Source organism: Alosa sapidissima, chromosome 12 (assembly GCF_018492685.1).
Source record: "Alosa sapidissima isolate fAloSap1 chromosome 12, fAloSap1.pri, whole genome shotgun sequence".
Classification (NCBI taxonomy): Eukaryota; Metazoa; Chordata; class Actinopteri; order Clupeiformes; family Clupeidae; genus Alosa; species Alosa sapidissima.
Window position 1 is genome coordinate 4,142,413 of NC_055968.1, and position 21,465 is coordinate 4,163,877.

At 42.7% G+C, this 21,465-nt stretch overlaps 2 protein-coding genes across 10 annotated transcripts in view; both read right to left on the reverse strand.

The window, feature by feature from the left end:
- Positions 1 to 2,611: 2,611 nt before the first annotated feature.
- Positions 2,612 to 5,908, reverse strand: LOC121677888. The gene is made up of 5 exons (XM_042056992.1): positions 5,356 to 5,908; positions 4,173 to 4,403; positions 3,586 to 3,900; positions 3,214 to 3,348; positions 2,612 to 2,814 (listed from the first exon to the last, which is right to left on the reverse strand). The coding sequence occupies exons 1-5, from the start codon at positions 5,452 to 5,454 to the stop codon at positions 2,779 to 2,781; spliced, it is 816 nt and encodes a 271-aa protein (XP_041912926.1). The 5' UTR covers positions 5,455 to 5,908; the 3' UTR covers positions 2,612 to 2,778.
- A 3,463-nt stretch (positions 5,909 to 9,371) lies between these two features.
- kank4 (KN motif and ankyrin repeat domains 4) overlaps positions 9,372 to 21,465 on the reverse strand; it is a 49,544-nt gene continuing 37,450 nt past the window's right edge. For 7 of the 9 annotated variants that reach the window (XM_042056788.1, XM_042056787.1, XM_042056789.1 and 4 more), the window contains 7 exons: positions 19,239 to 19,332; positions 16,950 to 17,192; positions 16,132 to 16,216; positions 15,700 to 15,919; positions 15,187 to 15,329; positions 12,550 to 12,750; positions 9,372 to 12,059 (listed from right to left, as the gene is read on the reverse strand). In XM_042056788.1, coding sequence (XP_041912722.1) covers positions 11,949 to 12,059; positions 12,550 to 12,750; positions 15,187 to 15,329; positions 15,700 to 15,919; positions 16,132 to 16,216; positions 16,950 to 17,192; positions 19,239 to 19,332 — 1,097 coding nt within the window. In that variant the 3' untranslated portion in view covers positions 9,372 to 11,948. Of the gene's footprint in view, positions 12,060 to 12,549; positions 12,751 to 15,186; positions 15,330 to 15,699; positions 15,920 to 16,131; positions 16,217 to 16,271; positions 16,449 to 16,949; positions 17,193 to 19,238; positions 19,333 to 21,465 lie in introns of those variants that run through there. The other 2 variants (XM_042056794.1, XM_042056795.1) reach the window with 2 other exon arrangements.

The following is a 21,465-nucleotide window of genomic DNA, read 5'->3' on the forward strand; positions in this document are numbered from 1 at the left end:
GAGCAATAACGTTCACAGGCCCTAATGTAAGGCTAGTCCTGAGCTGGCCTCCTGGTCAGTTCTTGTGCAACAGCCTCTCCTCTACCTATGTCCAACGAGGTAGAGGAACAGCATATGGTGACTTTGATAACAGAATATCATAAACTATAAAGCATATGTTTTCAGCTGTGAGGGAGAGGCGGTGGCATAGTGGAGTATGCTCCTCGAATGCCGGGGTTCATTTCTTGCCTGTCCATCATCATTTAGTATGCGTTGCTTTTTACCCCATTCTAGATGTGGTGCCAAAACAGCCTTGAAAACATGGGTTCAAGTCAGAAATAAGCAAAAAAAAAAATTCAGTGTGGTAAGTTTAAAGCATCAATTTATATTTTTAGGTGACTGTAGCCTATGATTTGCAATAGGCTAGGCTCTAACCTTTAATCTGATATTGATTACCTGTAGCAAATTAAAAAAAAAACTTTAGCAACTCCACTTGGAGGGGGTCAGCTCCACCGCCCTTCACTGTTTCGGAGGAGCTGCCCCTTGCTAATAATGAAGGGCGGCCGATGATGGCCCGAGTGGATGGGGGGGATGTCACCTGACCCCACTGCCTCATTATCAACCGATGCGTTTGTAATGGGTATGTATTCATGTATTGGCAATGAACATACATAATTGTCTTGTTTATCAAATGTGAGTGATGAGTAAGTTGTGTAATTTTAAGTTGAAGGTAGGCTACCGACATGGTGTTAAGGGAGCAGCCAACAGTGGATATGAAGAGTTCAGATGCAAAACCCTCTAAATCCGTCTGACCACTTTTCTTTTAAATGAGCATTTAAATTCAGGCTCCTATAGGTTTTTGCCTATAAATCGATATTTCAGACCAGGAAGAGAGTGGTATTTAGTGGGTTTAGAAGTTAAATTATTTGATTAGCGTATACTATGTGAGGAGAGCATCCCCTCACCATCTTTATCTCATTTTTGACATAGGTGGCATTTAGAGGCTTTTGCATCTGAACCCTTCATATATTCACTCTCCAAAAGAGGTAGCCTAACTGTCAAAGCAAAGTGTCATGTATTCTTCTAAATGTTGGCAGAATTTTGGAAAGAATGGCCTATAATATTATTTCCCTGATTCTTTCAGGAAATAAACGATGACGAGACTCTGTCGGCCTGTGAGTCCATGGTGACTATGTGATTTTTCTCAACAATTCTTACACCTATAATATGAATTTGCAGAATAAAAAATGCCTATTGTGTCACTGACAGAGCTGTTGGTTGTGTAAGGGATAATGGACGATACGGCACTCGACTATCCCAGGTTAATGTGCGTCGAAGGTTGTGCCACCTTTGCACTTTCTAAAGAGCCATCACAGTGGGAAACTCAACCGAGCAGTGCTGTAACTGCATGTAACTTTCACACGGCTCTTCCTTTTGATCATTTATTCTACAGAGGGATGAGACGATAGAGGAGTCCTCCACAAGGCCTTCTCGTGGGACAGACAAGGTTTTTATTTTACTTTTGTAAGGTGCGCCACAAGGCTTTGACAATGTAAGGGCGCTGTTTAAGCAAAACCTTAAATTGTATAACGAAAAGAAAATTCTGGAGATAAAAAAAAGGTCAAGTTAGAGATTCAGCTCCTCAAGAGGTTAGGCTATTATGTTTATTACCTAGATTTTCTTTGGTTAAGCCAGACTGACCGAATGCAAAAAAAATATGATCTGCAATAAAGATGAACAAATGTATCTGTCTATATTGTATTTCTTCTAAAAAAAAAGATTAATTGAAACACTTCCTTCATAGAAGACACCTAAAAATTATATTAAAAATCCACCTACAAACAAAACAAAAAGAATAAAGAATATTCTTAGGCAATGCCAAGAGATTGGATCGGTCCCGAAAGACGCCGTCTCCGGAAAGACCCCTGTAGGCCTACGAGGCGGGCTCTGAGGTCCAAGGGAATACCCACAGAAGGTGACACCATTGTCAAAGGAGGGGCGAAGCTGTGCTTAGTGCTTTAAGTAGCTGATCTAACCCGAAAGTCTTGGCTGATAACCTCCTCCCGACCAGGTTTGGTTGGCAGCATAAGACACCATGGTGATACAGCGACGCTAAAACAGAGCCACTTTCGTGTCACAGCATACCCTGTCTTTGAACGCAACATACTTCGCTAACACACTAATCTAGCTTCATAGTATACCCCACTGGCTCCACAAACCCTGGCAATCTGAGGTCATTGGTACCAACATTAACCAGCCATAGTGGTTATATTCTACAATATTGGATCTTTCTGAATATGTCTAACAGTCTATCATTTTAACCAGCGGGCCTACATACAAGTCAACATCTGTTACCAATGCAGTGTGGGGATTAAGTATGACCAGATTATAATGAGATGATGGCACACAAAGTGTTGTCTGTTCTGCAATTATTCCACATATAAATTATGTGGGAATGTGTCTCCATAAAAGCAAGTAATGTGTGATAAGCTAACTGACATTACAAATTAACTGCATGCATCAGACTGAATTTAACACAATGCCTTCAAAACACTATTTAGAGGCAAGAAAATATTTACTAATAAAAACTTTATTTCATACAATAATTTAGGTTAATCAAAAATGTTGAGACCCCATATTGTTTTAAAAGTAACATCTCATAATTGTGTTGCAACCCACCCATCATGCGATTCTAAATAGCAGTAGCTTGTCCCTGAGAGAGAAATGGATGCGCTGTAGCCCAGGAGTCCTCAGCTGCTTTGTTACATTAGGTTCCACAGATGAAAACAGCGGTGAAAATCAACAGGCTTTCAAAGGGTCGGAGAACTTGTCTTCCTGTAATGAAAAATAATTATGAAATAATTAACAATTCATATGTAAACTAGCCTGGCTAACACAAAGTCAATTCTCAGTTGAGATCTGGAGATCTGCTTTCAATTACCTAGGGGCTTTACAAATGGATAAATTAAACTCATGTTTAAGTAAACTTTTAACAAGTCCTGTCGGAAGCAATGCGAACACATCTGTCTTTTCAACGAGAGCTCAGTTGTTTGTACTTCTTTTAGAAGAATATACGCTGTCCAGGTCATTCAATACAAACATGATCTAAAGTGCTTTAATGCTCAAGTGCTCCTCTGCATCATCACAGAGGCCTGTCCCATATCAGAGAATGATGATGCCAGAGCTAATGGCCTAACCTCAGTGATAGCCGTATCAACTCAACATTCAACTTACCACTGTGTCTGTTACAATATGATGATGACTCAGGATGTAAAGAGAGCCATTTTCACAAATCCTGAGAACATCCTGCGCAGTATAAGATTGACATGGAACTTTTGGATCAAGAAGCACATGGGAACCCCGAAAACACTAAAAAAGAGAAAAAAAAGTTGTGTCATTCATTTATTTTACCCATTTAGCCAACACTTGCAACAGTACAGCTTACATTAGAGATGTAGCCTATTTGTTAGAAGACCCCACTGATTAATTCTACAAACAATGGCTGGTTCACTAGCATGGCAAGGCAAAACTGCTGTAATAATATGCAATAGGTCTTACTCTTAAATGACCAATTATACAAGGGCAAATATGAGAAATATTTGTTACCGTTAAATATGTAAACAGGAATCTTTCTGCATGGCTCCTACAGAATCGGTGCTTGAAAATTGAAGCCAGGCGGCCCTCCATCTCTTCATTTAGCCAAGAGGAATCAATTGTTATTCTCGCTACAAGCCCCATGGAGGCAAGAATCTCCCTCTCCTTGTTACTAGGAACATTGTATAGGTCATCCTGCTTAAGATATGTTCCATAGGGGAGGCAGATGACGTCCTTCACCACCAAGCCAATACTCTTCACCTCCATCCTTCGCCATTTGGGTTTGTTTGATTTGCAATCCCAGGGTGTCAAGGGTTTCTCTGGATCCTTAAAATAACATTCATGAATTATAATGTAGAGATTAAACAACAAACAGAAGTGGAAAACATTCCAATGATAAAAATAGCTGAAAAGAGTTGTGCTAGTTACTAGAGACAATTTGGTTTGAGTAAATTGGATGTGGCTTTTGTAGTTGAATAGTCCAACAGGCATGATGTCATTTATACCACTTTTGCTGTAGTCCTACTAGTTCTGAGTAGGTTACTCCACCCTATCTATAGCAGAACAATCAGCTTTTGAAAATTGAATGGTAGACTTACAGGGGACAAAACTGAGGGGTCTCCAGATTCAATACCCATAATGTCATCCTTATAGGGGTGCAAGACCTCCATTTCGATCTCGATGGCCTCAGCAGGCAGGTCTGTCTCATTTACTGGTGGGCTACCTTCTCCCTCCACATACATCACTGCTGGGGCATGTTTTCCCACCGGTTTATCCAAGGCCTCCTCAGCCTTTTTGCCCTTACAAGGCACTTCTGGTTTTGTTTGACTCTAAGATGACGAAAATACAAATACCACAAGTGACAGTAAATAATGAGGCTGCAGGTTATGCATACAGGGGTTAAAGTGTGGGGGGGGGGGGAACGGGGAGGAACGCAGTTCCGCCACCTCAGATAAATTAATAATAAATATTTTCATACCAACGATATGCGATGATATTGTTAAAATAAATGGTGAGTTAATTTTTCGAGTGCAGAGGTCTCCGAAAACTATTGCTACACCACGATACTCAATATGTTGTCCAACGGTGAGTCATTTTTCCCCATTGAACCAACACTGGATTTTAGGGTTCCCTCACCTGCCAAATCCCACTTTAACCACTGTGCATGTGTGCAATGTCAGAACATTCACAAGTTTAAATTATATCATGTTCTACACACACACTGCATGTTTGAAAACAACTTCATCCTTTTATTTAAAGCAAAAGGCCACTGTTAAGGCAATATGAATGGGATATTACAAGGCAGTTGTTAAAAGGCTAAAGTGACACAGCATATGACGAGAGAGCCTCATCAGCCGTTTTGCAATGATAAAAGCTCCATGAATGACAGCTGGATAAGAGAATGACAGAAGGTAAGAGAAGTAAGGGAAATCTAATCTAATATTCTACTTGTAGAGATGAAAGATCCCATCACTGCACTACCCAGCAGATACTTTAAAATATTTGTGGCACAAAGGTAGAATATTTATTCCTTTAGCAGCCTACTCTTTATCATTAGTGTTCTTGAGTCAATGAATCACATGAGCCCAAATCAATTCTGTACAAAGCTTAGTCCTTCTCCACAGTGAGGACCGACAACTCTGACTGGTTTAATAAAGCGACGTGTACGTAGGCCTAGCCCAAACGACGTGTAAGAAGGCCTAGCCCATTTGGTAAATCAACTTGTAGCCTACATAAGAAACTAAAAGAAACCTCAATTGTAACAAAATTAAATAAGCATACCAGCACAAGTTTGGTGTCCTCTTTTGTCCAGTGATGTAAAGATGACCCAAATGAGGCGAAAAGTTTCATTTCAATATTCTCGATGATGGCGGTTTTCATGGTGCACCAGCCTCTGTCAACCTTACCGACAGCAGCAACTCCTCAAGTCGTCCTTCTGAAGGATACCAAAAATCTGTTTTCCAGCCCACCTCCCGACAGGATGGTCTATTGAGTATAGACAATGTACCGGTAGCCAAAAATGTCTTCAATCAGTGTGTAAACACATCGTTCATGTAAAAAGTTTTTGTGATAACACTTTAGACATGGAGACCACGACCTCATGCGCGATCAATTTGCTGTTTGATCAGTTTTCAGGGACATCCCTCCCCCCGCATCATTGTAAACGTCTCTCCACCCCTCACTCAGCCACAGGTGCGATTGATTTGAGTGTTACAAACAAAGTAGTCTATATGTTATATAAGAGTGTTAACATCATTAAAGCCAGCGTGTCAGATTATAATTAACTCATTTTACGTTGTGTATTAAGGTAGGTAGCATGCCTCATACATAAACAAATAGAAAACATTTCTGAAAAGAGACATGAGCCCAGCTTACATTGTGGCATTATACGTTTGGCCAATTTCTCTTCATTGTCCAACTAATCATTGTAATCATGTGATGGGCTTATCTACTGAAGTAATTGAGTGGTTGTCTGCTCTATTATCAAACATGAGTCTTGTGGCGTCTTGGGGGGGGGGGGGGGCAGTGTGTTGCAGTGTGTACATTAATTATCCAATCAACACACATGCTCACAGTGTGAAATAGCGCTCCTCACAGATTTTCTTCTCATAAAACAGACCATATAGTCAGGTCGTGATTTCATGAACCCAGAAATGTTGAGTACCCTAAAGTTTTATTGCAGAAATGTCATCTATAGGCCTAGTGGGTGGAATTCAACTTGGTTGCTTAAAGTTGCACTTTGGGCAATTTGCATAATTAGCATAAATAGGCAATTAAGGCGAGGCAGTACAAGTGAATGGGGTAAAAATAAATAAATAATAGATATCACCATGAAACTTTCTGAGTTGATTACTTATGTTAAGATGAGAAAAAAATGTATTGCATGTTTTTTATATTTTAATGTTTACATATATGCAAATGAGGCCCTATCATTAAAAATGCTTTAATTTGCATACACACAAAAGCAGATAGTGTGATAAAGCCAGGCTCAAAATTGTTTTTTCAAGGTAAACACGTGTACTTGGTTGGGTGAGTTGTTGAAAACCTTTAAGAAACTTGGGAAGGAGGAAGTGTTGACCTATGGACAGACAGATTAAGAAATGAAGTGTGCCATGCAAAACTAGAAAAGCACTCCGAGAGTGCAGACCTCCGCCAAGCGAAAACATAACCGCCTCCTGGATCCAGACGGTGATCCAGATCACTCCCAAACTTTTTGAGTTATCTTGCGAACAAACAGATGAACAGACACACAGACAAACAAACAAACAAACAGACAAACAAACCCCGATGAAAACATAACCTCCTTGGCGGAGGTAATAGCTATATAACAGCATGCACACACACAAACCCACAAGAACTATACAATATGCAAAATAACTATATCCAGCATGCACACGTACACAAATGCACAAGAACTGTATACAAGAACTATATACAACATGCAAAGTGCGCGCACGCACACACGCACACGCGCACACACACACACACACTGTAAACTATATAACTATATACAGTATGCACACACACACATATTTAACAACAACCACACAATCCCACTCAATAGCCTTCACCATCTTCATCATTTCTTTCCTCATTCCCTTCAGTCTCATCATCTTCTTGATCTTTATCTGAATGTAGTGTGAATGGGTTGCAGCAGTGGACCTCACCCCCTTCACACTTGCAATAGTCAGTGCAACTGAGACTTGCAGCATGGCAGCTGCAGTTTCCTTTGCTGCAGGCTTTCAATGTGCTGCAGCTACAGCTGGTGACATCAAGCAAATTTACTGGAGCCACTGCATGAATGGCAAGAGCGGACATGACAGCCCCTTCACTATCAACCTCCCACCCAAACTGTGTGATGTCTCTGGCCTCTGCAGGAGGCTCTCTCTGACCTGCAGCCTTCCACAACATGACCTGAAGATGAGCATGCAGTATGTGCAACATCAGGTTGTCATCTGTTGGAGGAAGCTTTTTAAGCTTAGGAGGCTTTTTGCTGCGACTGTAAATCTGGTAGCGAGTGTTGTTCATTGAGACCAGGAATGGTATTTCCTAGGAGTACTTTCAGCGCAGATGTCTTACCCCTCCCACAGGGATAGGAGGCAGTGTCACATCCCATGGGAAGGGCAAGACATCAGCGCTGAAAGTACTCCTAGGAAATACCATTCCTGGTCTCAATACAGTGCTTGGGGAACCTGATGCCACTCATAGTGACCTAAAAGATACTTCTTTGTTGCACTGTATGGGCAGAAGAAGGCCAAGTCGATGAACAACACTCGCTACCAGATTTACAGTCGCAACAAAAAGCCTCCTAAGCTTCAAAAGCTTCCTCCAACAGATGCCAACCTGATGCTGCACATACTGCGTGCTCATCTTCAGGTCATGTTGTGGAAGGCTGCAGGTCAGAGAGAGCCTCAGTTGCAGTCAGTCAGTTGTACTGACTATTGCAAGTTTGAAGGGGGTGAGGTCCGATGCTGCAACCCATTCACAATACAATAATAAAGATCAAGAAGATGATGAGACTGAAGGGAATGAGGAAAGAAATGATGAAGGCTATTGAGTGGAATTGTGTGGTTGTTGTTAAATATGTGTGTGTGTGTGTGTGTGTGTGTACATACTGTATATAGTTATATAGTTTACAGTGTGTGTGTGTGCGTGCGCGCGCGTTGCATGTTATAGTTCTTGTATATAGTTATTGTGCATTTGTGTATGTGTGCATGCTGGATATAGTTATTTTGCATATTGTATATAGTTCTTGTGGGTTTGTGTGTATGTGCATGCTGTATATAGTTATTTTGCATGTTGTATATAGTTCTTGTATATAGTTATTGTGCATTTGTGTACATGTGCATGCTGGATATGGTTATTTTGCATATTGTATATAGTTCTTGTGGGTTTGTGTGTGCATGCTGTTATATAGTTATTACCTCCGCCAAGGAAGTTATGTTTTCATCAGGGTTTGTTTGTCTGTTTGTTTGTTTGTCTGTTCATCTGTTTATTCACAAGATAACTCAAAAAGTTTGGGAGTGATCCGGATCACCGTCTGGATCCAGGAGGCGGTTATGTTTTCGCTTGGCGGAGGTCTGCACTCTCGGAGTGCTTTTCTAGTTTTGCATGGCACACTTCATTTCTTAATCTGTCTGTCCATAGGTCAACACTGCCTCCTTACCAAGTTTCTTAAAGGTTTTCACCAACTCACCCAACCAAGTACACGTGTTTACCTTGGAAAAACAATTTTGAGCCTGACTTTATCACACTATCTGCTTTTGTGTGTATGCAAATTAGAGCATTTTTAATGAGATAGGGCCTTATTTGCATATGTAAACATTAAATTATAAAAAACATGCAATACATTTTTTTCTCATCTTAACATAAGTAATCAACTCAGAAAGTTTCATGGTGATATCTATTATTTAATTTTTTTACCGTATTCACCTGTACTGCCTTGCCTTAATTGCCTATTTATGCTAATTATGCAAATTGTCCAAAGTGCAACTTTAGGCAACCAAGTTGAATTCCACCCACTAGGCCTATAGATGACATTTCTGCAATAAAACTTTAGGGTACTCAACATTTCTGGGTTTACTATTGGGCCTATGGGGATCACGACTAGACTAATACACTGTGTTGAGAAATTTTGTCCTATGTGTTTGATGAATGCCAGCTGTGTGAAATGTTACAGGTGATGCCTCAATCAGAATGGAGTACAAGAGTACCATATGCGTTCACTGCAATGTGAAGTCTACATTGCATGCTCATGGCTGCTTGATGTTGATATAAAATAAACAGAACATGACAAACAAGGTTTCCTGTTTATTTAGAATTCTATTATGTAAATGGTTAGGATACAACAGGTCCATAATATATTTGGAATAATATTAATGGGTACTGATTTGTACACGAGGACATCCAGTTGAAATGTTTCAGCCCTGTAATGCACAACTTTATCATGACCAAGAAACCAGAGGAAAAATGCACTTTCCCATATTTTAGTTAACCAGTGAGCCATAGTGAAATTGACCTTGCAATCAATGCCTCAGAGGAGAGACAACATATATATAAAGATAACCAAAGTAGAAAACAAGCAAACAACTATAACCTCCTCCCTTCTTGAGAACATCTTTTTTTTGTTACATAGACATGATTTAGAAGACCAGACCAGAATTGAATTCATACATGTTAAATTCCAACATTTGTCCCATGCATATATAGATATATTTAGAAAATATAGACTTTAAAATAAATACTTTTCAATAGAGATATAGTGATTTGTCATCAGTATGTGTTTCTTCTTCCAAAGCCAGACATAACTTTGCTGGTATTTAAAAAATAGGATTGATGTTTTGGGTCATAAAGACATTCAACATAGGAAAACATAGCTGTGGGTGATGACTTCATTTTTAGGCATATTAATCATGTGCTCTTTAAGTCTTTTGTAATGTCTTGGCTTTGCAGGAGGAAACAGTCTTTTGCTCCTTTTAATAGATATTTGTCTCTACAATTAATTATTGTTCAAATATACTCTTGTCGCCATCGTCTCAAACCTGTCTGCCTGTGCAACTCATTAACTTGTGCAAGTTGTGCTGCAAATGGTGTGTGGAACAACTCATGAGTGGAGATTCTGTTAGTTTTCCTTCAGATGAGTGAGAATGCTGCCCTTCAGATAAAGGGATGAAGAGGACAGAAGTGGCAGTATGGTGTGATACAGAAAAGCTGATGGGCAATGATGAAGATGAGGATGAAAGAGTAGTGATGAGAGGGATCGCAAGAGAGACAGCAAGAAGGAGAGAGGGTGAAATGCATTGGGTACATTAATGTGTGAAGAAGGATGGCATTGGGTACATTAATGTGTGAAGAAGGATGGCATTGGGTACATTAATGTGTGAAGAAGGATGGCATTGGGTATATTAATGTGTGAAGAAGGATGGCATTTCAAAAGTGGCTTCATACTCATCTGGACAACATATTGTCATGGTACATCTTAAAGCTAGCTGTCCATGTATTCTACTGATAGTATAGAAAACCCTGTACTTGATATAGTACAACTACATTTATTTGTCCTGGATTCATACTTTGCTCTACAAAGAGACAAACAGGGGAAAGATGGACAGAGAGCCTTTACATCCACACCCACAAATATTTGTGAGTCATGGCCTACATTCACAGATGCCCCGTATGATTTTACTGGACTTAAGACAGACTCTGCATGGCCTCCACTTGGAAATCTAATTGGAGAGCTCTGTTGATATTGGAGTTGGATACCAGAGCACCAAAGGCCCCATGGAGCGGAGTTGTCTGCCCTCATAATGTGGAAGTTATGAAAATAAAGTAACCCATGTGATTAAGACTTAATCAAGGGAGTGGATTCTTTGTGTCAGTGCGTGCATGTTCTAAAATGGATCTTTTTACCAGAATATGAGACTGGCAAGTGGCATGTTAAATTGCTTTTTTGGCTTTGTCAAGAAACCTGTTTGCTACGTTGCTATTTGCTTTCTGCCCTTCACCTTTTCCATTAACTTGCACTTTAGTGGACTGTGGTCCAAGAATATTAAGAAAGAGCTGTCCAGACTGGTTGGATACCTGTTTTTATAAAAGGGCTCATATACAAATACCTTTCACTCTTTTGAGTGAGTCTTTTGAGAGCACCTATCATGGCCTTGGAGGATTCTCCTGTCATCCTGTAGAGCTTATACTGGCTTTAGCTCATCCTCTTTGTCCAGCTCACTTGGTGTCATGTACAGTACATGACTATGCATTCATTGATAGGAAACTTACCTGGCTACCCAACTGCTAAACCTTCATATTGGAAGACTTGTGAGTCATTTATCAGGTTGTAATCAGAATGGGCTAAACAGAACAGACTAAATATAAACAAAGTGCAATACAAAATAAATAATGTGGATCAATAATAAAATTGCCTTGGTGATGGCTTATCTGACAAAAATATAACAATTGTAAATGGTAAAAAATAACAGTTGAGAAATAATAACATAATCGGTGGACACTGCTTGGTCCAGATTAAGAGCTGGAAGAGTAGCTATATGTGCTTCAGAGGACACCTCAACACCTCTGTTTTTGTCTTGCAGCAGAAAGACCTCGGAATTCTTAGTAACCAGGACCCTGTTCCCATGCCACTGAGCCTCCTCTGCCTGGCATAAGGAATTCTGATTCGCATTGGCAACCTGCCAGATTCTAATTAGTCCCAAAGGAATGTTGGCCAAGGCTCTGGAATACCAGTAAGGTTGTGAGTCGTGTCCTCTGAAGGTCTGCAGAGGCCTGCTGGATGGAAGGCCAACGGAAGGCAGCTGGTTGGTGAAAGCAGCCTTTGTCCTTGATGTTTCCCTGGAGAGGAGGAATGTCGTCCAGGTTCCCCTGGTTCAGTGGGGAGCCGCGGCCTGTGAGGCCTGGGCACCTGTGTGGGCCTGCAGAAGGTCAACGACTTCCATGTGGGAAGCCTGAGTGGCCACTGAAAGAGCTGTGTGACCATCCTGGACACAGAAAGACAGAGAGGGAGAGAGACTGTTAATGGTGGGACACTCTGGCTTGGATAACATACAGAATGATTACCAGTCAGGCCAGGTAGGCTTTAGGTCATATGCATGATCAAATATTTATCTGTTGCTGAGGCAGGGTGAAAGGGGAGAGGAAATGGTCAAATTCTGTGATCTAACAGCAAGTCTGACACTCTAAAAGGGATTAGTATAGTGTATCTCATCCAAAGGGATTCACTACGCAGAAAGGCATTAATCAAGGGGCTAACGCCTGTCCAGTCTCACGGTCATGTGGCTGACACTGCTCTGAAAGACTTCGGCCATTGTCTTCATCAGGACCGAACAGGACCCGGATATCAGCGTGTGTTCATCCTTTCCCAACAGCAATCCTGTTTGAAGTTGCACTTACTACTGTTGGCCACCAGATGGCAATGTGTTCCGTTTCTTTTTATTTCCTAGGGGTTGTGTTTTGTCTTTTTGCCTTTACCTTGTCTTTGAGACTGGTGTCACAGTCGGGGTGCTCGAGCAGCACCCGTGCAATCTCGGCATGGCCGTGCTCGCAGGCACACATGAGCGCGGTCGAGCCGTCGTGGTCCTGCACGTTCACGTTGGCCCCACAGTGGAGCAGCACGCGCACCATTGCCGTGCGACCGTGACTGACCGCCAGCATCAGAGCCGTCTGCCCTGTCTGGATGCACGCCAGAGGAGAAGAGGGAGAGAGAGAGAGATGAAGGATAAAAGAGTTAAAGGGACTGTAAAGAAGTGCAGTAGAGCATTCATGCTCACATCTGATCAATAACATTTCCTAAATGACAAGGAAAACAGGTATAATGTTTGGGCTCACTCTCTGGGTATAGACATTGAGAAGGATCAGGAGTTATGTAAGCATTCAGAGAGAGCAGAGAATCCTGTACATTTAGGGTGTTTTCATTAGTGAATAACTAATCAGATGTTATCCTTAATTACTTTGACATGCAATATGTTTCAGTCACAGTTGTTCAGAGTACTTTGCAATAGTCACACTACTTAAGTGTGTCACTATTTTTAGTGGGACAGTCACAATGAGGACACAAGACGCAGGTCATTAGGAGGAAAAGAGGAAGAAAAAAGAGAATCCCATGCATACAAATTCAATGTGCTTGACAAGACGCATCACCATTGAATTCCTTTCATGTAAGTAAACAATGACCGGGTATGGCACAGTTGTATCTAGAACTAGAGTGTGGCACTATTTTTAGCCAGACGCTGTCTAGGAGCTTGTTTGCATTTAATTCTGGGAGTCCCTCAGCATGCAACAATGAGAGTCCCTCTAAAGAAGAGCTTCTCACTAGTTCTGAAATAACACTCCCGAATCCAGACAGATCAACACAGCAGGGGGCCTTCTAGGCAATGACCCAGTGGGACTGTCATCTAGCTCACTGGTCACGATGATGACGCATCTCCAAATCACAGGGAGCTGCCAATTGCCAGCAGTAGCCTACAGCACACAGAGGGAGTCGAGACTTGCTATGCACTTGGTGCAATCCCAGTTCATTAAAGTGGAATATCACAATCATACATTTCTGTGAGGAAACGGAGAGAAGGATTTCTGGCCTGTCTGACCAAGAATACGGGGTTGGGTACCATCCTGTTCCATAAGACAGAGATGGGCTTAAAACGCTCCACATATAGGCGCCCACATGAGTGTGCTGTCACTTGCCATGCACATCAGCGCTGAATGTTTAAGTGAAAGGCATTCTATACACAATGAATTTTACTGAATGACAGTGAAAAACATTGAACTGAATCATAGTGGACACCACAGGAGTGGCAAAGTTTGATGCTGGTGTGCAGAGTTGTACTGAAACCAATGGAATCAAATGTCCAGAGAGGAGTGTTCCACACTTATGTCAGAGCCTATGTGAGGAGGCCTTACAGTAACTCATCAACATCTTATCTGTTCCTTGAGAGAGTGCTAATCGGGGGTAGGGATAACATCACCATAAATAGAAGGTATGTATGTATGTATGTATGTATGTATGTATGTATGTATGTACAGTCAATTATTTACTGCTGACATCTGCAACCAGTGTGACTTAACAGAGCAGTAAATCAGGACCTTTTGATATCACAGGTATTGAACTCCACTGTATTGGACACAATGTACAGTACATGTGTGAAGTGAGACATGCTGCATGGCTGTGTACACATGTTGAGCCTGGTTGAGCGACTGTAACTGCATAATACATAACCAGGGGTAGTATAGCTATCAGCAGCTGTGTTGAGCAGCTACTCACAACTTAACTTTTCACTCAACTGTTTCATTTTTCTCAACTGGCCATATGGGGCCAGTTTCCCATATGGATAAAGCCTAGTCCTTTACCAAAACAGATCTTTAATAGGAATCTTCATAGGGGGAAAAACAAACAAATAAGTAAGGTATAACGGCTGCCAAGGTGTCCTGTTATACGGAATTAATGGACGAGGGCGAGGGGCAGTTGCCTCCGCCCGAGTCCATTAATTCCGTATAACTGGACACACCTCGAAGGCCGTTATCCCACTTATCACCCGGTTGCCACCGTAAAGCAAAGTAAACACGCGGTTCCGTTTAGCTTGTTGTACAACTTTCGTTGGCCCTATAACAGCGATAGCATGGACAGTTAGCTTGTTTACAGTTGATTCCATTGTTGCGAAGCCTGCAACCGTTGTCCTACTATATACTGTTATAGTTACCATTCATAAGCATTGATATGGAACGGTGTCCTGTTATTCTGAATTAATAGCCACCCCACCAGCCAATCAGAAAATAGTATTTCTTCTCTCTGATAACAAGGATTAAGCTAATCCATGAAATAGAAACCGATCTACAGTATGGTGACCGCAATAATCTCACTATTTGCACAACTAATGAACCACCTGTGTATATCTCTACAAATAGAACACATGCCAGTTCTTTGCTACACTTGTTTGAGTAGCCTAACTACTAATTTCCAAACTCATTCCTCTTTGTATATTTGAATATGTACACTGTTTATCTTGTTCTCAATACTGCAGAGAAAGGCAGCGAATGTAAAACTGTAAAACTGCTTGTGTATGGCTGCAGTGATTGTTCCCCAGGTGATCAGCTGGGAGGGCTGTACACTACCTGGCTGGCATTGGCGTTGATGTTGCCCTTCTGCAGCAGGTGCTGGGCCACCTCCACATCCTCGGGGCTCTCTGCTGCAGTCAGGGCCGCCAGCATGATGGCTGTGTAGCCCGCTTTGTTCTGGTGGTCCACTGCACACAGCTCTGAGGGATTGAGAATATAGCCATTCAGGCAGGTGTACGTGTAATGTTGGTCTATTCACATTCATATAAAAAAGAGAGTTTGCTGAGAAAGCTGGACTGATAAAAGGGACTGTGCAAGTTATTTACCACAACATCCAGGATAATAAATAAAGTCAAATGCAAATGACCCATTCAAATAGCAAAAATAAAGATCGCTCTACCGCACACTGTTGACTTTTACTCGATTTTATTCAAAGCGAACAGCGCGTTTCGCATACAGCGTCCTCAGGTTCGCTCAATGACCCATTCATTTGTACTGTTTAAAGTATGTCGTCATGTGTTTATATTAGTGTGTATGTGTGTGTATGAGTTCTGTGTGTTGAAGGGTCACCTGTGTCCAGTAGCAGTTTGACCACAGGGAAGTTGGAGTGGGACACGCTGTAGTGCAGCGCTGTGTTCCCGTTGCCGTCGGCCAGGTTTACGATGTAACTGAGGAGAGTGGGCGTGGCATTGCCCACCTCTCTCAGGTAGAGGGTCACCATGTCAGCCTGCGAGTCCTTCTGGCTGGACACGCGAAACCACTCTTGGTACAAAACCATCAGGACCTGCCTCTGTGGAGACACAAGCAGCACCAGACCAGCAATGACCACCACCACTGTGTCCAAACACACACAAAATCCACAGGTATGCTCCACTGTTTGATCACAGAATGACCATCAAGTAAGTTCAGCTCATTTCATGAAGGAAAGTGGAATAGTCTACGGCCCTGGGTGTTGAATTATAAGGTCAGAACAGTAATTCAGCAATTAAGTTTGCTTCTTACCATCTCCTTATTTGGGTTGTCAACTTCATTTCTGCGATCCTTCAGGTAATAACAAGCTGCCATGAACTCTTTATCAACAACTTCACTGTGAGGATAGAGAGGTGATATAGCAACCAAAACAGGCTGATAAATAAGAAACATTTCATGTGTTCACATCCATTCTCTGAGTCATTCAGGGTTTACAAACATAATGCCATGAAAATAAACTGAAAAGGCAATGTCAAACATTCACTTATGATTGTCATGCTGGGCAGAGAGGGGGACCATGCTGCGCTTGCTCTCCACAGTCTCTCTCCACAATGGCCTGTAATGTCTACCTGTTGGGATGGCATGCTGACAGCTACTATGGATCAGGGTCAGATCCAATTTGAAACCCATATGAGAGTCTAGCCCTGTTTTTGCTGGAGACTAGCAGACCTGTTGTGCCTCGCATGGCTAGGTCTGCATGTATGACCTATGAGGTTGTCCCTCAACACCTGTCTCATACTACACATGGTACGCTACGGGCTGCAGATGGTCTGAACAAAAGCCACGATTGTGCTGAAGGCCTCTGTCTATGGGCTCTATTAAAATTGACTCTATTAGTGTTTGGTTTCATCCATTCTCTGTCTCTCCTCACATGTGAGGCACATTTGTAACATACTGCCTCTGTTTTACTGTGTCTTGCCAAGGATGGCGGGTAACTTCACCCTTCACAGTTTAAATCCCTATTGTCCCTGGCACACCCAAAGGCCCACTCCCTGACCGTGTCTTGTTCTCTATTGAGTGCGGACCCCATCCCCTCGCCTGGCTGCCCCCCGGCGGTCCTCTGATCTCACCTGACGGGCAGCTCTGGGGAGCTCATGAAGGCCTCTGCTCCTCTGGGCTCCGCGGCACCCTCTGGCCCCCCAGCCTCCTCCTCCTCCTCCTCCCCCTGAGCCCCAGCAGAGATGGCCTCCTCCTGGGCCTCGGCGCCCTGCTCCTGCTCCTTCTTGTCCTCCTCCGGCTCAGAGCTATCCTCCTGCTCCTGCTCCTCCTGATTCTCCTCCCCACTGGACTCCTCACTGGAGGTGCTTTCATAGCTGGACAACACAAACAGCCTCGATGAAGGGGCCTCGGCTTCACTGTGTCGACTCGAGTAGTAGATGATAGGTGTGTGTGTGTGTGTGTGTGTGTGGGTGTTTTCAATAAGCAGAGAACTTCAAAACTGCATTCTGAAGGAGCCCTGTTGAACTGACTATTCAGAAGAATCTGCTCCTTCATCAGAGTTTTCTTCAGAAGCGAGGGGCCACAGCATTCCCGCAATCCCTCAAGGACACGAGCGAATAGAGAGGCGGGCATAGAGAGAAGTCAGGTGACCCGAGCCTCATGGAGGCTGCTATGGTAGCTGCACATGCACCACTTGAATGTGGTGAGATAAAGAGCAGTCGTGTACGAGTTGTTTTGGGCAGTGGCAAGAAAAACAGCAGATTTTTACCAGGCCGCTACTGAAGGGTGTCTGTGAGGGGAACTACTGTGGAGCTGTTCTCATACGCCTCTTGACAGAGTAAAGCTTTGAGGGGCAAAACTAACCAGAGGGATGCACAGCTGTTGGTGAATGGTTGACCACAGGCCAATGAATCGGACCACTGTGCTACCCTCCAACCTGCTGCACAAGGCCCTCATCTCAGGATCAAGTAACAGTCTTATGGGGACTCCATTCAGGCGTATAAAAGACCAAGTCAAGTCATGCTTTAATTCAATACATTACAAATCTATGTAATCCTCAACATCTATGCACAAGCTTTAACATATACATGTTATTTCCTGTGATGTAATTTGTTTGGGATAAAAGAACGTACCACATAACCACATGTGGATATAACCTACTCTAATAGTGAGATAACAAAGCTGTCCCAAGACGTTAATCCATAAAACTGACAAAAGCCTCTAAATTTGCATTCATCACCTCCTCCATTTCCAAATGAACCTCCGGCGCTTCCATGTGTTCCAGACTATTAGCTCATCTGTCCGTCCTCGCCTGATGTGACTACCCTGCGTACACTCACCTCCAGTGAGCAATGTCAACACCTCTGCCAAAGCCTTCCTCTGTCCATTCACTGCTGGCTGCTGCATTACCTTCGCACTAGCCAGCCCGCTGTGCCCTCTGCTTCCCATTCGGAGATCCATAGCCCAAACATGGGCTCCATATCAGCACTTTACAGTCTCCATCCACAGCTAGCACTGAGCCTGGGTCTTGGCAGACAGGGAGATAGATGGCTTGAACAGGCCCCTGTTATTTTCTGATGAGGGATGGGGTAGGAGAGCTGTCTGCAGGATGGCCAGGTAATTGTAGCTCGGCGATGGCGAGGGCAGCGATGACACTCAGAGGCTGTTCTGATCAGTCAGTACCACTACCCAGATAAGGGCCTTTGTTCTGCGGCAGTGCTCTCTCTTTCACTCAGATCTCATCAACACACACACACACACACACACACACACACACACACACACACACACACACACACACACACACACACACACACAAGAATGTATTCCTGCATCCCTGCCCCATATAGTGCGTGCATGCATATACAGTACAAACAAAGGCATTCTCACAGAAACATTCACAAACCTTCTCACTTTCTCCCCCACTTCCTCAACACACACACACACACACACACACACACACACACACACGCACACACACACACACACACACACACACACACACACACACACATACACAGCGATAGCTTCTATAGCTAGTGCCCTCTCTCTATCTCAACACTGCACTGAGAGTTGGAGCAGAGCAGAGCAGAGAGAAGGAGAAAGGGTAACGAGAGGGAGAGAGAAAACAACAGGCTTGCACAAGAGGCAAGTCTTCCCCATCATCATGCATGTTTGTACACAGTAGGCCTATAGACTGGCACTTTCCATTAAAGTACCTTCTATAGGGCTTCAAAATGTTTACAGGCAATTCATAAACATTTTTCTCAGTCTGACAAACATGTACATTATCTACAGGAATGGGGGGTTTAGGGTTGAGACATGTGTGGTACCTTAATGTCAAGATTCAAAATATTAGCATGACTCAGTCGTGGGAGGAAAAAAGAAGAATGTCAGTCGTGTCGAGTCAGAAGTCTTACCCCCCATTCACTCCAACAAACTTTAGGTTCTTCTTTGCTGCTCCATTCCCTGGCTTCTGAGGTAAGCCATCTTTCTTCATTATGGATTTCAGACCTACAAAGAGAGAGACAGGTACGTAGAGGCTACTTAGTGGCTACTTGCCTCAGCTGTGCACCCTCCCATATGGTTGTACAGGTGGTGTAGATACTCATGTGGCTGGCTGCCTGGTGATCAGCCTTTTTTGATGGGTGGACAACCAACAAATCTGGTTAAACCTTTAATTAACAATATGTAGCACATTTCCTGCTGTAATGGCCATCATAACAGATTTTGTTAAAGATAAAACTACATGTGAGGAACAGAAAGCAAATTATGTGTGAAATACACAACAGTGTTTTGAACAGGCCAATGGCCTGGGTTCCACTGTTTCATGTTGTGTTTTCATCCTCTGCTTTTTCCATTATTCTCCCATATCATGGACTGCTATGTAGAGATGTGATGTTATTCATCACATATTCCCAGTACTCTCCCATATCATGGACTGCTATGTAGAGATGTGATGTTATTTATCACATATTCCCATTACCATCACCACACAACCCTCCAGTGTAACGCCATCATGAAGAGTGGAGAAATAGACTAACTTGTATCTATTATTAACAAAAATAATCTTAAAGGGCCCCAAACTGACAGCTGCTGGTCCCCAGTCACACAGACTCTCCTCAATCAAGTGTTAATTAGATAGTCCAGAGTGAAACGCTATTGGCAGGTTTATATTTTTGTTGTCTTAATTTGCCTGCGGTGCAAAGCAAAAGGTCTGGAGTGGAGTCTCTGGAAGGTTGGGGACAAAAATATTAGAAGCGAGTAGAATCAATAACAAAGATCTGGAAGCAGGACTAGTCAAAAGAATGTATTAAAAAAATCTGAAATTATTCAAAATGTTGTAACCTGCGTTGTTTTGAACCTGCGCGATTCAGCCCTAAATACGCCCAGACTCGAACCCGCGAACAGCAGCACCTCAGATCAGGAGGCGAGCGTGCTGACAGTTGAGCTAAAAGCCCAGGCTACTAGCTCGCATGCCAGCATCACTCTTGAGGCGTCGGGAAGTGAGGTTTACCAACATTCCACACTCACAGCTAAGCTAGCTGGCATCCGTTACACATACATAAAGTTTGGGACACAGCCAATGTTTTGCCCAACACATGTTCCTGTTTTTCGGACTGGATTCAACCATGGCAGACCTACAGGGCACTGGCATTTCAAACTTAATAGAGGTAATGCAGGAGAATCCCTCTGATCCTCTGCACTCATCACAGCGGCTCTGGTACGTGATATCAACAGAGAATAAGCAGGCCAAACATCAGAAAGAGATAGTAAAGCTTTGAGCTTCAAACTACAACCCTGTCTCCAACAAAGTTGGGACGCTGTTTCAAATGTGAATAAAAACAGAATCTACTGAAGCCTACTCTTTTAACGACAGTCTGAACAAGGGAACTGAGGAGACCAGTTGCTGGCATTCTAAAAATAAAATTTTGCCCTATTCCGGCCCGATATAGGATTTTAGCTGCTCAACAGTCTGGGGTCTTCTTAATCATGTTTTTAATTCCATGATACACCCAGTGTGACAGGTCTAGACTGCAGGCAGGCTATTTTAGCACCTGAACTCTTCTACTATGGAGCCATAGGCCTACTGTCTTCATATGCGCAGAATGCAGTTTGACACTGTTTAGCTGAAATATTCAAGGTCTTCCCTGAAAAAGATGTCTGTATAGCAGCATATGTTGTTCAAAACCTGCACATAATTCATCATTAACTTAGGCTTTCCAGTTTTCTTTCCAGATTTTTCAAGTTTCAATGCCTATGCCCTGTTTGCAACTAAATATGGGTTTGCAGATGATCACATTCTGTTTTTATTTACAACTTTTTTGGAAACAGGGTTGTACTCTGGATAAGTTTTTATGGAGAACAGTAAGGAGCTGTCATGAAATCAACTGCCACTAGAGCAGTTCCTCCTCCTGCTCACTCCAACATGTGGGCTGGATTTAGTGGATTCACCTTAAAGTGTACATTTCTGCTGCTAAGATCAGACGTCCTACACTACCTCTGATCTGAGGCCTGTTCTCAGCCATTGAATAAGCTGCTACTTTCATGTCACTACTGCATAATAGAAGACACCCATCATATCTGTGAACTGTTATTGGGTAGACTTTTATCCAAGATTTGTAACAAACAACTAAATAACATTTA

What these genes read in the sequence shown, in the direction of transcription:
- LOC121677888 (XM_042056992.1), bottom strand. Translation starts at nt 5,454, where the DNA reads ATGAAAACCGCCATCATCGAGAATATTGAAATGAAACTTTTCGCCTCA. An exon ending in AGGACACCAAACTTGTGCTG is followed by an intron (nt 4,404 to 5,355) that starts GTATGCTTATTT and finishes TCGTCATCTTAG; the next exon opens with AGTCAAACAAAACCAGAAGT. An exon ending in ATATTGTAACAGACACAGTG is followed by an intron (nt 2,815 to 3,213) that starts GTAAGTTGAATG and finishes TTTTCATTACAG; the next exon opens with GAAGACAAGTTCTCCGACCC.